The sequence below is a fragment of the Buceros rhinoceros genome, unplaced genomic scaffold, assembly GCF_000710305.1.
Source record: "Buceros rhinoceros silvestris isolate BGI_N320 unplaced genomic scaffold, ASM71030v1 scaffold39224, whole genome shotgun sequence".
Classification (NCBI taxonomy): domain Eukaryota; kingdom Metazoa; phylum Chordata; class Aves; order Bucerotiformes; family Bucerotidae; genus Buceros; species Buceros rhinoceros.
In genome coordinates, this window is record NW_010410655.1 from 1 (window position 1) to 16,577 (window position 16,577).

The following is a 16,577-nucleotide window of genomic DNA, read 5'->3' on the forward strand; positions in this document are numbered from 1 at the left end:
TAGCAGTGCAGAGGGGAGGAAGGCAGCTCAGGTCGGAAGGAGGCGCGGGGAGAGGAGCTAGTACGCTTTCTGCTTCTGACCCTGTTCTTATTTGCTGCAGAGACTGGTGGCGGAGTATTTTTGCATCCGCAGAAGTCCTGTTGTGTCTTCCAGGAAAACCAGAAGAGTGTTCTTAGGTGCAAAACCTTGTTATTATTTCTCCTCCTGTAAGGAATGTTTCAGGTTTGCCTTTTAGAAAGCCAGCAGTCTTTGCTTTGCAGAGAAAAGACATGTTTGTAAACGGTCTGACGACCGTAGTTGCGCTGTTGGTTTGTATTTCTGTTCTGTTTGTATTTTTTCAATTTTTCTTCTTTACCACCTTATATGCTTATCTCTTTGTGCTTGATTGGAATGGAAAGATGGTAACTTAGTGGTAATCAGGAGCAATGTGCTGGAGAGTGTAAGCATATTTTGGTTTGGTAGTGCCTGAGGAGAAAATTTTATAGGTTTTGATAGCTGCTAAGTGATCTGGATCGGTGGTTTTCTTAAGAACCTAGATAGAGCTATCTGAGAGAAAACAGTACAAACAACAATCAAATAGATTTATATTTTCGTAAGCTTGAAACACTCTTAAAACTCATCTCACGCATTTTCTGAAATACTAGAAAAGAGTAATTATCAGTAAAATTAATAAGGAGTTCAGTCCTTCACTGACATGGCAAGCAGATCAATCCCTTATAATTCTGAAGTACATGACTGATTTTTTTTGTTTTAACATTGCTTAGCGCTGTCTAGTGTTGAGCTTTGTCAGTGATGTTTTATTCCATACGCTTGGAAGGAATAGTGATGGAGTAAATTACATCATTACGTTATACTGGTGTTTTATGTTTGTATTCTCTGGTGGTATTTTCTAATGATACTCTTTTTGATCAGTGTCTTTTACTAAAACTTTGATGAAAAATACTGTCAAAAGTAATCTGAATCCGAGTGAACTTTTTTGTTTCACTTTCATGTGTTTTGTAACACAGGAAGGGAAAGAATAGGGAGATTGAGCCCAGCTGTAGACACGTAGAATCTGGTTGTGATTGTAGTTTACAGTGAATATGTTGTTGAAAAATTAGAAGCTCATGTTCATTTAAGGGAGAGCTAAATTAGTTTAAAAGTTTAGAACCATCAGGGTGATAAAAGAATTACAGTGATAAATTACTGGGGTTTATTTTGTTGCTCTGCAGAAGAAATGCCTTACTTAGTTTGAAGACCGAAGAGAGCTTTCTGATTGCATAAGGCATAAAAGAAAATGGAAGATGAGACTTTACAAGGTGAAACGGAGAGGGCAAAAGTTGAAACAGATGGTACTCCTGAGATTGGTCGTCGGGTATCAGTTAGCGAGTTCCTTTGCCACTGCTGTTACGACATTCTGGTCAATCCCACCACCCTGCACTGTGGGCACAGTTTCTGTAGACATTGCCTAGCCCTGTGGTGTGTATCGTCCAAGAAAAATGAATGCCCTGAGTGCAGAGAGAAATGGGAAGGATTCCCCAAAGTCAACATTCTCCTCAGGTGAGTGTACTACGCCATTTTTGGATTTCTAAAACTACCAGAATTAGTTGTCTGGTTTCTTCAGTTTGCTGCAGGTTTTTTTAGTTTATTGGTAATTTGAACTGTCACGTGGACATTTAATTCCTGAAGTCTTTCATGTTCTGCACTTCTACTGAACTGTTCAAGCATTTTTCTGCATGGAACTAAGGAGTGGGTTGGTTGGCTTTATTTTGGCTTTGTGGGGGTTTTTTTGCCCCTTCTGAATTTTTTTGGGGATGGAGAGGAGTGATCCTTTTTTAGCATGGAGACACTTGAATCTTTTAATACAGCTAGTTGTTTCCTAATAATTGTAAGTTAGAATGATCGTTGATAATTGTGTAATTATTTCTGTTATAGGAATTATTTCTAGGAAGAAATATGATCTTATTGCAGAACAAAGCTAGAAATGCCAATTTGATGTCTTGAATTACCGTCAAGTTCTTGTGTTAATAATACTTAGGTTAACAATATTTTAATAAGTAGATGGTAGGGTTGATGATAGGCTTTTATGTTACCTTTTGCTTAGCATTTTTGAATAATTGAGGCTTGCTGGTAGCACACACAAGTCTAGTTTTATATAAGAAGTAAGGATTTTTATTTTTATATGTTGTGTTTTAATTTCCTCTATCTTTAGAAGCCAAGGAAAATGCTGTTTGGAAGTAATTGATTAAAGTTTAACTCTACTAAGTATTAATAACTACTGTTTTCTTGCTTTCAAAGATGACAATCTTCAGTAGAGACTGAAAAACAAAAATCCGCACATTAATCCCTTTTCTGAATGTTAAGTCTCTGTGGTTGTAGTACAATGACATATTTTTCCCATTAGGGATGTAATTGAAAAGTTATTTTCTGATGCCATTGAACAAAGAAAAGAAGATATTCAACGAAACAGTGATGTAGCACGCAGCTTAGCAACCTTCCAAAAATATGGGAATGACCAGATCCCTACAGTTCCAAACACAGGAAGAATTAATCCTCGAGGAGGAGGATTTTTCTCAGGCGTTCTGACAGCTTTAACTTGTGTAGCAGTAAGTTTCATCTGGTTGGTTTTCCATATTCATTAAGCATGCAATCAAATATGCTTAAATTACATGCACATGAAAAAGATCATCAGCACAGAAGATCCTTCAGCTGAGAGGAGTAAAGCATTCAGAATTGTCTGTCAGGAACTAAACTGCAATATACAGGAAACGGAAGTTAGCCAAATTGGGTAAAACTTCAAGATACTTTCTTATAACCTGAATATTGTAGGGTCCATAAATGGGAAGATTCTACATGTCAAGTCTCTTAATATGTGTTTATTGTATCATTAACATGATACAGTACATGAGGTAAAGGATCTTCTGTCCCCCCCTCCCCCTTTTTCTTTTCTTTTTATTTGTTTTAATTTAAATCAACCTATAGGTAGTTCTCCTTGGATATCACTGGAGTAGCAGAGAATTTGAAGATGATCTTCTTGTCCACAAGCCTGTTGCTAAATGGACGGCTGAGGAAGTGATACTTTGGCTAGAGCAGCTGGGGCCATGGGCTTCACATTATAAAGAAAGATTTTTACTGGAGAAGGTTAATGGAAGGTGAGAGGCCTAAGTGTCAAGAACAGCGATCATTTGATTGGACTACTGGATATTAGGGATGGTACATTGTAAAATGACTTTGTTTCATAAATTGTGGGAATATTCTGTTCTTGTAGCAGAATAAAATTCAGGATGTGTTTATAACACTTGTGTTTGAAAACTTTTGTAGTATATACTAAGCAAACTAACTGGAAACTTTCAAAGAATATTTTTAAATGCTGACAGTGCAGTCTGAAATGATACTGAAAGTAAAACTCTACTAGTGTATTATCCAACCATCCCACCTTTTCTTTCTTGTGAAAGTATTCATGTGCTTTATGCATTGTTGCACTCCACCTAAGAGCTCTGGGTGTGATTTCGGGAGTGTAGGCTAGATCTGTGACGTACTGAAGAACTGTGTTCAGTAATAGCCAACACGCTGATAAATTTGCATTGCTGAAAGCAGGCAAGAGAGAACTAGGATATTGAAAACTCAGGCTCTGAGATGCAGTTGATTCAGAACACTTGATATGGAATGTAATCCAAAAGGTGATACCTTCAATTAGTAGCTTATTGTTTCAGTATGTAATTGCTAATTTGCATATCTTTTTGGTGAAGAGTCACTGTTTGCTTTGTGAATTATTCTGCTTTTGTAGACTCCTCCTAACACTGACAGAGGAGGCTTTCATGGAAGAGCCTTACAGTATAGAGAACAGTAACCACAGAAAAGCTATTATGGCAGAACTGGAGTGTGTGAAAACTTTAGGCGTTAAACCACCACAGAATCTTTGGGAATACAAGGTAAATTTTATCTAAAGTCTGTCAGATATTAAGTATTTTTGAAAGAATATCTTTAAAAGAAAAGTCACTTAAAGACAGGAGTGTTAAGGTAGTAAAATTACTCTTGTAAAAACTGTTCAGTTTAATGAACTGTTGTATTTCAAAAATGATCCGCTGAAAAATGATTGTCAATAAAATCTTAAGAACTGGCACATCCCTTTCACTTTGTTTTTTCATTTTTTGAAAATTGTGATTTGATACCTTTCAGGCAGTAAATCCAGGAAAATCACTCTTTCTTCTGTATGCACTGAAGAATTCTCCAAGACTCAGTATGTTATACCTGTATTTGTTTGATTACACGGAAGCTTTCCTACCTTTCATCCACACCATTTGCCCTACGCAGGAAGACAAGTATGAAGATGCTGTCACAAAACTCCTAGTAAGTGTTCATAACATTAAATATGCTACTTGCTTTAGTTACAAGGACTTTAAAACTAGCAGCATAAAAACACGATGTAATTATTCACCATTTCATCTCTTTACTATACAACTTCAAACAAAATTCCTACAAAGGAAGTGGTTCCTTGTTTTTATTGTATGTGATCACCAGTGTTATGCCTATTACCTTTAATAAGACTGATTTAAGGCTTTTAATACTTTAAATCTGTTAAACTGATTTTTTTTTTTCAATGTTCCCATGTCTATAGAAAGGCTCTTCCCTCAAAATACCTGTATTTTAACAAAAAGCCTGGCTGTCTGTGATGTTTTCTTCTAATCTAATGGCAATTACTGAGTTATAGTATTATCTGCCAGAAAGTATAGCAAAGATAAATTACTGTGTTCAATGTATGAAAAAGCAATTTTTCAACAAAAGAGTAGTGAAAATACGCCAGTATTCTGTCTGTTTAATAGGAAATTGATTAACAGTGCCTTCTATCTTAATTTACAGGACCTTAAAGATCCTTCTTGGAAACAGTGGAGAGAATTCATTGTAAAATATTTATTTTTGCCATACCAGTTGATAGCTGAATTTGCTTGGGATTGGCTGGATGTGCACTACTGGACATCAAGATTTATAATTGTAAATGCCATGTTGCTGTCTGTTCTGGAATTATTCTCCTTCTGGAGGCTCTGGTCAAGAAGAGAATTGAAGTAAGTCTTCCTGAGATGTTGCAGAGGGTAGGAAGTGCATGACCTTATAAATGGAGAGTAAGAGACTAACGATTTCACGGTTGCTTACTGAAATGACAGTGTCTAACCACAACTCTGAGGTTAATAAGAATCTATGAATCTAAATCCACATGTATGCTAGTACTCACTCACTTCTGAATATTTTTATTTCTGTGAATGCTGGAAAGGGTTTCTTACAGCTGGTTTTACCGATCAGATGTAGCAAATGCAGTAACAGGTGGTAATAAGCATATTCTTAAGCACTGGGTAAATATTAACTTTTACCTTGAGAATTGCTTTTTATGGTAACCGGTATTAGCTGTCAGCTGAGAACTAAATATGTAAGAATTTTTTCATTATATGCTATAATATAGTTATTAAAGATGAGTCCTCAGGATCATAAGTCTAGTTAGACTGATATTATTTCTGATACATTACAAAAATTACTGTTTTCAGTTACTGCTTTAGCCTTAATGCAAGCATATTAATACTACTTCATAATTGCTGTCATCTTTTATTTATAGTTTTTTTGAACTTGCGTATGAGAAGTTCTTGTTCTGGCGTGTACTGAGTTTTCCCTTTGTCTGCCAGCAGCCAGGGGGCAGAATGTGTTCAGAAGAGACCAGGGAACATGGACGTAATCTATGACAAATCTGGAACTGGACCACTTTACCTTGCTGTACTTTGTGGTCTAAATAAATTGACTTAATGCTTCCTCATAGAAAATCTAGTATCAATGTATTTTAATAAAACTTTCCTGGAGTGCAAAATGATGTTTTACAGGTACCTGAGTATGGGCTAATTGATTTGAGGATGCAGCACATACTAGCTTTTGTTAGAGTGGGTAAAAACAAAATGGAAAGTTCCTCTAAGCCTCTCCCTTTCCTTTTTCACAGGACTATTCCTCACAGAATGTGGAGACATTTCTGGAAAGTCTCAACCCAGGGTCTTTTTGTTGCCATTTTTTGGCCTTTTATTCCTCAGTTTGTCTGCAATTGTTTGTTTTACTGGGCCTTGTACTTTAACCCAATTATAAACATTGATCTTGTGGTTAAAGAAGTAAGGCGTCTTGAGACACAAGTGCAGTGACTGGCATTGGAACTTTTCAGCGGTTTAGCTTCACAAAATGGACATTTGAAATAAACTTTGCTGTTCTTCTTTATATATGTGGCAATGAAAGTGATGGATTATGTTAACATACAAAAAAAGCTTTAATGTAATCAGCTTTAAAACTAGCTGATTCCAAATCTGAGAATGGGCTTTATTATCCAAAGAAATTTTCTATTGGAAAAAAAAATTCCATTCCTGATTTAGCCATGTAAAACTTAGACAGCCATGTCACCCTATTTTTGATCAAGTCAGTCTTCTCTATTCTGTCTTGAGCGTTCTTGTTCTTTTCAAGCCTGCCTTAAAAACAGTGTCTTCTGAACAGTTACAGTGGTATTTTTTAAATTTTATTTTTTAACTTAGCATTTCATACCAGCAAAGTGGTAAAAAGTTTGCCAAAGGAAGGTTCTTCCTGGATAGGCTTGATATTGAAAATACTTCAGCGTTTTCAGTCTGCTTTACATGTAAAGTTGTGACTGTCAAATACACAGTCTCACGGAAGAGTTTGTTCTAAAATTCCCACTATTGAAGGAAAAGATTGCTTGACTTTTCTTGTCTTTTGGAAAATGTGGTGATTGCCTTCCAAAACTTTTCATTCAGATCAGTTAGACTTCATCAAAAGCTTCTTTAATGCTCTCCTCTTGAAGTCTGTTGCTAATTCTTAAGTTCAGATTTATATTTCAAAAAGGCTATTTTGGAAAAGTGACCTGACACTGTAATTACATCTTACTGCAACTTAATGTGTGTATCTGTGAGCAGATATTGATTGGAAGGTTACTTTGTGTAAACAGGATTGCCATTGGTTAATGCAAGGTTTTTGACTGAAGCAAAAGTTAGCTTTTTTCCAGAGCGTTCTACATTGGTTTGGGTTTGGTTTTTTGGTTTTTTTTTTTTTAATTTGTATCATTAATATGAACTTTAAATTTGCATATGAATGTTTTTAAATATTAAAGATCTCTTTTTGAAATCTTCATCCTTCCTAAAGAAGTGTCTTGGCTATTTTTTTGCTTTGAGTACTTGTCATTAGCTTCAACTTGTGCAGACTTGTTCAGTGGCCCTGAGGTAGTGAAAGTAGACATAAAATACTCCTGGTTCTTAAACTGCTAAAGTTAGCAGTTATGAAAGTGTATTATTCATCAATTTTTGTAACTGATTTTTCTTCCTAAAAGGTTTTAGAAATGCTACGAAGTGATCCTAGTTAAAACCATCTTTACATCCTTATGAGGTATGTACACTTCTGAACTTGTCGAACTTGTGCTGTCTGAGGTCCGACACTTAGCGGAAAGGCAGTCCCAGTGGGAAAGTCCCAGTGCCTGCTACGTTTTTCAGATGGATCTGTCTTGGCGATGGTTTGCATTTGCACTCCTAAATCTGTCTCTGAAGTTTTAAGGGTAGAACTTCTCCGTGGGCCTACAGGAGACTCAAGGTGTACATAAAGTACATAAAGCTGTATTAAATAAACAACTTCTGAGAAAACTGTAATTAAAAAGCAAATACCAGAGAAAAATTATTATACATTCTTTTAATACAGATGGGACTACTTAAGGTGAATGAGATGCAGAAGTTCAATTAGACTCCATAATAAGTGTTTAATACCGATGATAGGGCTCTTTGTGCTGACACTTCATGCATTCACGCACTTCATGCATTCATGCACTTCACGCATTTCTTCTGGTCAGTTCGAAGTTAACAAATGTTAAGGTAAATATTAGGGGAAAAGTTTAATTTGTATCTCATAGCCAGTGGAGGGGGGATGAAAAGTTTACAGGAATCTGAAAAATCCGTGAATCTAAATATAAACAAAATTAATTTTAAGTCAGTTACTCCTTAAGCTGATAAATTCCTATTTAGTCAATAAAAGCTTACACAGAACTAATGAACTTCTTTTAGTCTGTGTCCTGTAGAAGGTAAGTAAGAGGATAAATGTTTACTTTGGCCATTCTGGGGTGGAGAGGCTGAGGTGGCAAGAAAGAGGGTCAAGAAAGGGGAAAACCATTTGTTGTCACTACTGTGACAAAAAAGCAATTTTAGATTTAAATGCAGTCAGAGTTTCCATAAAGACTGATGTCATATTTCTAATACCTACAGAAAGGCTGAATCTCGCCACACATATAGTCTGGCCACAAAAGGTATTTTGTATGATATGGAGCTTTAGAAAAACATTTGGCAGCTTCACGGTCACATTCACAAGCCATTTTTTGACATTTGTCCTCTAGTGATTCTGAAAGAAAACACATGTAAGTGTGATGTTAGTCTGAAGTAATTACAAATCCCAAGTGGAATACCAAGAACTGTCACCTTACTTTCCATATTTGCCATATAAATGACTTACGTTCCAATCGCAGTAGGAACTGTGCTGAGCATTAGTAAGACATACACAGTTTTTTCATGTTCTTTAGACAGAGCACTGTGCTAGGACGTCTGAGCAGCAAGAATATACAAGCGTATTTTGGTTTAGCCACAGCTGATAATCAGTGAAACTCTGGGCAGGTAAAAATACAATAATTGGATAAAGAGTTATACTCTTTTTTGTGTTCTTTAATAAAGAAACTCTAATAACTGATTCTGCTTCAGAAAGTGGCATGCAAACCTCCGAGCTGCGCTATTGCTTTAGTGATACTTGAGTTTGGGAAGGTATTTTCCATTTCACATATGCTGTAATCTGCTGAAGGATGGAGCATTAAAATAATGTATGTGAAATAAGGGATGCAAAGATGTTCCGTGTTCAGTTTAAATCACCCACCTTTTTTTCTTAAGGCATTTAGTAAGAAGCTAAAGTATACTTAAGTATGTTGAAATCCATGTCTGGCCATATTTGTTTTATAATTGTAGCGTAACTGAACAGATTTCTTGGCATAAACGTTTCTTCTTGGCATGAACATTTTCTCTTACAGCAATGTATTTTGGTTTTATTGTGCCAACCCAGAAATGAATGTGCGTGGGTTTTTTTTTCTCTCTGCAACTGTCTGTAAACTGAAGAATCCTTGATTATATTTTGTCTGAGTATTTTAACATTTTGAAAGCTCAGCCAAATCTCTGCTTGAGATTTGTCTAGGAGAAGAACACGTGTTCAGTTTTTTGAATGAACTCAAAATCTGCTATGAAATGGAAGTGTTCTTCATGTATGTATGTTGATGCTACAAATAGCTACCCTAAGAACTACTCAATAGTATAAGTGGCATAAATGATAGTATAAAAAAAAAAACCCCAAGCATCAACTGAGGAGAACTATTCCTCCTCCTGTTACTGCTCCTAACTTAATCTTCTCCATGGTATGCCAGGGACTTTGTTTCAGCTTTGTTTCCTGATGACATGGCTACTATCTTGGCCAGTATTAAAATATCATCAGCTTCTGGACTGGGACAGGAACAGAACCTCTACAGCCAAATGTGGGTGGACTGTAATTTGACAGTTTGATTAGACAGTTGGAGAGAGAAGACCTTTAGTACTTGTGGAGCAGAGGAGAAAATGAGCAGGTAGAGATTCTGCATGAGGTAGACGCTTGGGAAAAGTAAAAGTTGAACAAAAAGGAAGAAAGGAAATAGTGTCAAAAACTCATTTGATTTGAGGTCAGACAAATTCTAAACTGAGTTATGAAATGAGAGGTTTCTATTTTCTCTAAACAGCCTACTGTGTTGCCTGTAAACTGTGACAGTCAGACACTCAGACTCAACGTTGTTTAAGGGTCTGTATTTTTGTGGTGCAAACAATAACTAATTCTCAAGCTGATTTGCATTCCTGGTAGTAGCATAAAATTAAGTGCAAAATAATTGACCTAGCACCTGATTTAAAAACCAAAACCAGACAATACACAAAACAAACAAAAAAACCCAAACCTAACAACAAGAAGAAAAAACCTGCAAGTTTTGGGGGCTTAAAGTTATAGTTTCAAAAAATCTTTGAAGCATATTGGAAAATATTTGCTAAAACTTCACGAAAATGTAAAAGAAATGCTGCTTTTTCCCATTAAACATTTTTTGTTTGTTTCTTTGAGATCTCTGTCCTCCGCTTTTATACTGCAGCATGGCAAATACATTATGTTCATATTTCAGGGCAATCAAAATTTATCAAGATATGGTCAGCCATCTGTTGCAGTTCGTACAGTAATTATGTAAATACTTTCAAATTAACATTTTATGGCTTTGGACATGTACTTCCATGAATAAACATACTTAATTAAATATTTTATTCCCTCAGTGTTGGAGATGGTAAGTTGTGAGTTCATTTATAAATTGCAGCCACTAGAAGGGATGTGAAGCTTGATCAGGTTGGTAAATATGCCGAAAACTTGCCCATCATAAACTTACAAGCGGTGTGAAATACTTCCTGCTAAATAGAAAAAGGATCCTTTTTAAACAGCTGTAATTTTCTTGCCTCCTGTTTGTAGTTGCTCTCCAGCTGGAGACCTGCAGGGAGTAGCATAGTGTGGGTTCCTCAACACATGCAAATGCTGAGTAAAAAGGGGTTTTTTTGGTAGTGTTTTCTGAAAGAATAGAAGCTTGAAGATCAGGATTTGGTTTGCTTGTGTCTGACAGTAGGTAGAGATTAAGAAGAAACTGCATTCATCTGGTTGGCACAGCTGTGCTTTCGGAAGGCACAGCGTACCCTGGCAAAAAAGTCACGGAAGGAAAGGTGGCAAAATAAGAATTTTACAGGTAATTCAGAAAATGGCTTTCTGTGAAATTAATGAGCTAATTGGTAGAAGTAAAAAAAAAAAAAAAACACCAAAAACAAAAACCCCAACCAACCAAAAAAAAAAAACCAGAACACCCAAAACGAAACAAACCCAACCCCAAAAAATCCAAATAGAACTCTTCTCTCACCGCACACAGCAGCATTGTCTTCACATTCCCAGTGGTAACTTTCTATCTTCGGGTGACAACCTGCTTGTTGTGCCTTTCCGTAGCAGCAGTCGTGGTTAAAGCAGCACCTAAGAGAACAGAAAGGGTTTGCCTTAATTCATACTACAATGAGCTATGGTCGCATAACCTGGATGTTTTCTGTCAGCTTCTACAGGCTGTGAAGTAGTAAAACAGTCCACGTGTGCGAATGTACGAATGTGTACCTGCTCAGAATCCAAACGGTAATTGTTTAATAGATCACCTGGAAAAAACCTCCTACTTTTTCTTGTTACCAATGATGAGGAAAATGCCTGATACACACTGATCTCGTTGAACTTCCTCATAGCTGAAAATAGAAGGAATCTTTAAAGCACAAACTTTTATGTGGGTACGCCTCTCTCCTAGCCTCTTCCAAGAAAAAGATTAAATGCCAGAATAGCCTGTCAGATAATGAATGATACATTTTTCTGCCAGTTAACTGATGCTGTATTAACAGTTACTGACAGGGGAGGGACACAAACATTGTTAGGCTATAGCATACTATCATAAATGTTGTCTTACAGCAAAATCTTTAGATGATGGCGGGAAAGCTCAGAGCAGGTGAAACGCTCATAATGATTAGGCAGGGGTGCTGTTTAATGCCATAATATAACTAAAATGTTTGCTTGATATCATGAGAAAATTTTGAGAATTGCCGAAAACAATTGCTTCAAAGTTGTTCTCATACTGGGGACAATGAATTTGTAGACCTTCTATCACATTGTGAAACTGAATGGTACAAGTAAGCATTAATGGCATATTTTAATGCTTAAAAAAAATAATTACTTCTCTGGCGTAGAGTCATTGCAAGGCCAGAATAGCAAGTAGGGGAGGTAAAAGATCTGAAATATGATAGATTGTAAGTTTTGCTGCAAACTAACCGTACTCTCTTTAGAAAACTTTTATTTCACTACTGTAACCAGAAGATTGTCTTCCTGTCAGCTAATGTTCAGTTATAAATCAAATTGATGGTAGGCAATGTATTGAGATTTCATCCTAAATACAAAGGTCTGGTTTTGGATTTATTTTAGTAACAATTTCATACTTACTTTTATTCAAACGTCGTTTTTCAACAGGTTAAATTTTGCCTAATTTTCTATGTATTATTTTTAATTCTAAATAAATGTGGTGGATGGTAGTAGAATCAAAAGATTTTTCAGTTGCAATTTTCTTTTTAATTTTTATCTTTATAGATAGGTTGAATGTTTGAACTTTAAAGCTTCTCCAGGACAATTTCAGTTCTTCAGCTCTTGGCCAAACAGCAACAGCAAAGAAACTCAATTGTGCTGTTACTCCAATATTCATGCAGTGAGGCTTTGACTTAAAGGCAAGTAGGACTCATAGAAATCTCCAGTAACATGATTTTAATGCTTCAGAGATTCTTAGCGGTCTGAGGTGTGTTTAAACTCATTTTCCTCACTGATGTTAAATAGGCCCAATCGGTGTTTTAGTCCTTTTACTCTGTCATTTGCATACATTCAGCACTTAATTACCGAGACAAATGGTTATTCTTACCAGTCTACTCCGTCCTTGGGCCATCCTTTTCCTCCCAGACCACAGTAGCATCCATAACGTAGGTAGGCAAAAGGAGATCGTCCTGTAGTACATCTAATGGCTCCAGCTAATTCCAGAATTCCTCTTCGGTTTCTAAAATGGGCTTCCCCAAAAGTGTCTTTATAAACTGTGAAAGAAAAAACTATTTGTTTTTATTGAATCAAACATGCAGATATAAAATAGTTGGGTTTATTCTGGTTTTTGTTTTAAACTTTGATAATGAATGTCAGTACTTGAAATACAGTTTTCATTTTGACACTTTCGGGCCACGCTGCTCGACGCAGTCTCTTTTTGCCACAATCTGTAGTGAGCAAAATACTGAACAGCTTTCTGAATAGCTCCAGTGGTTTCCTCCCATAAGGCAGCATACAGTGGCAGACCACAGTCATTTCCAGACTTAAAACTGGCAACGGCTAGCGTGCGTTCTGTGGTCTGGGTCCACTAGAAAGTGAAGAACTTTTATTTTGTGTCCCAGTTCCTGGTAGCTGGGGAAGAATGGTGTAGAAGAGCTACAAGATGGAAAGAAGAAAGTCAGAATTTGCAAGTCACATTCCTGGTTTCATCAGGGAATTGTGTGCTAACTTTGGACAAATCCCAGTCCCTTGATTTAAATCCATGTAAAGAAGAAGTGATGAACTGTCTGCTCCCTGAGGAGCTCTAGTATAAATCTTTAAAATGTGCCGTGTAACTTAAAAGAAAGGACATGAACTTTTTATCCTTGCAATTTATTTGTGTTACTGCATCTGGACATCCAGGTATAAACCAAGACTGTAGATACTCTGAGTGTGACCAGAGGAGAAGCGTCTCTCCCAACGACTTTGTAACCTGAGTTTAATAAAAGCGGCAGAACACCATCCTAGCACACATCGCACTGGGGTCACGGTTAGAGCGTCAGTATGATGACAGTAGCATTAGTGTATTAGCAACAGAATTTCCAAAGGATTTTATCAGAATTCTGAGGAGTATAGTCAGAGCAAAGTGACATTCTGCTTATTGCCAAATGCTTCATGATTAAGGTATGCTTTTAAAGTCTTCCATGTGGGGTGTTTTGTTTGTTTTAACAAAGATTTCTTGAAGGACAAGAATATTCCTATAAGTTTGATTATGCATTCCTGAAAGAGTAGTGTCGTCTCTCTATGTCTAGTCTGGTTTTGGTTTTTTCATGCAGCTCTGACAAAGACAATTTGTAGGTGGGGAAAAAAGGGAGGGAACCAGATGGCGTTCATTTTAATTTCATTGCTTTTTAATGTGTATAAAAACCCCCACATTGTTTTGATATCTAGAGGTCACAGGAAATAAGTGCAGCTAAATGTACAAAGGTAATTAACAGTTAGACAATTTGAGCCTAGTCTTGTTATGGATTTTAATACTCTTGTAAGTTCCACTGCTTACTGCATAATAGGAGTTGAAACTTGATTAAAGTTTCAACTTTTCTCATTCTTGAAAGAAAAGTTTAAAGACATATTTGGGAGAGAAAAAAAACCTTACAAGAGATTAGTCCGTCAGTAAACTCAGATTTAACTGGATGTGATGTAGCTGCTTTTAATGTAAAGGTAGAAGGGAAACCAAAACTATACCCATCCTTAGGTTACTTGAGGCACCATCAAATAGCAGATGGGAAAAGAAAAAACCCCAAACAACTCTAGGCAGCTGTCTTTGTAATGACTAAGCCAGAGAGATAGAAGCCCTGAGGCGATTTTCTGAAGACTAACATTGAGTAAACACTAAAGACAGCCTGAGAGAAAGTAACAGTAATCATATACTTGTGTTGTGCTTGATTTTTAAAACTCTAATTCCTGTTGCCCAAACCGGAACCCTGCCACATGTGGAGAGTTTGAACTCCATCATCCTGTCTTGGTTTGTTGCCTGTCTGAGCTCTTGACAGTTCAGATTGTGCTCAATGCTGTACATTATTCTGCCTTTGCAAGATGTTTTCCACTATTCCTTCCTACTTTCTGCCTAGTTTTCTGAACAGCTTACAATAGTATTTAAAAATACAATTCCTTAAATTTCCATGTGCATAGAGGGAAGAAAAAAACATTTTAGGAACACATGAATTTTTTGTGAAAGGTGGTATTTGCCGTAATGTTTTACTCTTTGCAGTGGGCACAATGTGAACATAATGATTATTTCTGCAGATATATAATTGTATTTTTATTGAGATGCACAGCTTTACAGAATGATGATACATGACTACATTAATCATTAGCATCTAATACAGTCTCTGATGTTCTGTGGGTTTTAAAAGACATTTTAAGTCATTCTTTCAAAGACTGAGGCTACAGAAACATTTTTTGATGTGTTAAATTTCCTGTAGTGATTTTTCCTTTGTACAGTCATAGTGCTCCAGTAGTCAGAACTTCAAACTTGAGAATAGCAGGCTTTCTGATGCATCACCAAGATCTCTCTGAAGTGGAAGCCTTAAAACTGTATGCACTATAGAACCACCTTCTTTTTTTGTTTGGTTTGGTTTGGTTTTGTTTGTTTGTTTAGATTTTTTTCTTCGGGTTTCATAACAACCAGGAATGGCCTCTTTTACCTTATCTTGTTGCCCAGACTACTGATGTGCTATCTCCACAAACTGTGGTCACATTAATTTTTGGAAAGCATAAATTTGCCTGATTGATCCTGTGGACCAAGCTCTGAGAAACAGGTAAATGGCATTTCCCTTCCTCCTCACTGCCTGCAGAATGAGTGTCTGTGGTGCCTGACTCAGAGCTGTTGCGCCAAAGCCAGGCTCTGTAATGATCGCTCTAAGCTGGCAGCAGCAGTGAAACAGTCTTCTGCTGCTTTCCTTAACATTCTTGCTGAGGTTTGTGCTGTGTAAAGGATGAAGTGTGGAGGATGGTCAAAATGCAGAAGGAATAACAGAGCCATGCTGAGATCAGGATGCAGAATTGGAGCAGTGAGCTTGGTGGCACCTTAAGTCGGCCCCGTTATGCAAGCACCTTACCTTATAGTCTTTTATCATGTGATTGCCTTTCCCCTGTCCCCAGACCCTGCTTTATTCCGTGCACAGGATCTGCTGTAAGAATGAATTGAGGTTCTTGTCTCAGGATCCATCTATTTGCAAGATTTGGTTTGGTGAATTTGCAAGCTGTGTAATTTTGCAAGAGAATCTCTTAAGACAGCTGAGCGCTATTCTGGAAGACTGGATTCTATCCTTGCAACTGTCACAAAGGTTCAGCGTGACGTTAGTGTAATCGCTTTAAAACAATGCCTGTTGATGTTTACTAATAGTATGCTCACAGCCTGCTGAATATCTTGGGGTTGGAATACCAAACTACCTCAATATTCAGTGAGAACCAGGCTTTGCGTAGTTGAAGTTCCACATTATCTCAAGTAGTTGTAGGTAAAATCGGGTTCTAACGTGTCACCATGGGAACCTGAAATTGGTGGAGGCTTTTTTGTGGCAGCCCACCTACCTATCTGAAAAAGAGAGATGATCATACAGTTTCACAGAAGTGTGAAACAAGTATGTACATTCAGTACTATACTGATGAATAGCTCAGAAAACCTGTGAGTAAATGGACTGTAAATTATTACAACTGGTGTTTAATACTGCGTAATAAGTAGGACATATGAGACAAAAAAAATAATTGAATACCTGCAAAGTGAGCTATGCTCAGGTGTGAGGCAGGGGTCCTTTAATTACATTCTCACATCATAACTTATTCATAAAGACTGACTCGTTCTTTCAGAATAACCCAGTTATGGGTTTGTAGGCAATTGTAGGCAATCTCTATTCTAGCAGTTCGAACTGCTTTGCAAATTAAGAGCTCTGTCCGACCGACAAGAAGAGTGTGGCTAAGTGTATTGGCTTTGGAGTACAAAGATTGTTATGACACTTGCAGTCTGCAGTCTGATGTTACGTACTGAACTTTTGAATACACTCGCACACTACCGATGAACTTTGATGGGAGACCCTGCAGCCAAACCCGTGTGTTGCGCTGTTGTGTGTAGGCTGAGGGCCGGG

At 37.0% G+C, this 16,577-nt stretch overlaps 2 protein-coding genes across 2 annotated transcripts in view; one reads left to right on the top strand and one right to left on the bottom strand.

The window, feature by feature from the left end:
* The first annotated feature begins 1,211 nt into the window (after positions 1–1,211).
* On the top strand, positions 1,212–6,239 carry BFAR (bifunctional apoptosis regulator). Its single transcript, XM_010135713.1, has 7 exons — positions 1,212–1,539; positions 2,384–2,585; positions 2,962–3,131; positions 3,767–3,911; positions 4,159–4,329; positions 4,840–5,042; positions 5,957–6,239. The coding sequence occupies exons 1-7, from the start codon at positions 1,277–1,279 to the stop codon at positions 6,147–6,149; spliced, it is 1,347 nt and encodes a 448-aa protein (XP_010134015.1). The 5' UTR covers positions 1,212–1,276; the 3' UTR covers positions 6,150–6,239.
* A 2,003-nt stretch (positions 6,240–8,242) lies between these two features.
* PLA2G10 (phospholipase A2, group X) overlaps positions 8,243–16,577 on the bottom strand; it is an 8,685-nt gene continuing 350 nt past the window's right edge. The window contains exons 2-4 of the mRNA XM_010135714.1: positions 12,563–12,728; positions 10,991–11,097; positions 8,243–8,388 (exon numbers count right to left, since the gene is read on the bottom strand). Of these exons, the coding sequence (XP_010134016.1) occupies positions 8,243–8,388; positions 10,991–11,097; positions 12,563–12,728 (419 nt within the window). The remainder of the gene's footprint in view (positions 8,389–10,990; positions 11,098–12,562; positions 12,729–16,577) is intronic.

Bases quoted from the DNA above. Each gene is read 5' to 3' on its own strand.
- BFAR (XM_010135713.1), top strand. From the start codon at position 1,277: ATGGAAGATGAGACTTTACAAGGTGAAACGGAGAGGGCAAAAGTTGAA. The intron at 1,540-2,383 runs GTGAGTGTACTA...TTTTCCCATTAG, and splicing joins AAAGTCAACATTCTCCTCAG to GGATGTAATTGAAAAGTTAT. The intron at 3,912-4,158 runs GTAAATTTTATC...GATACCTTTCAG, and splicing joins AGAATCTTTGGGAATACAAG to GCAGTAAATCCAGGAAAATC.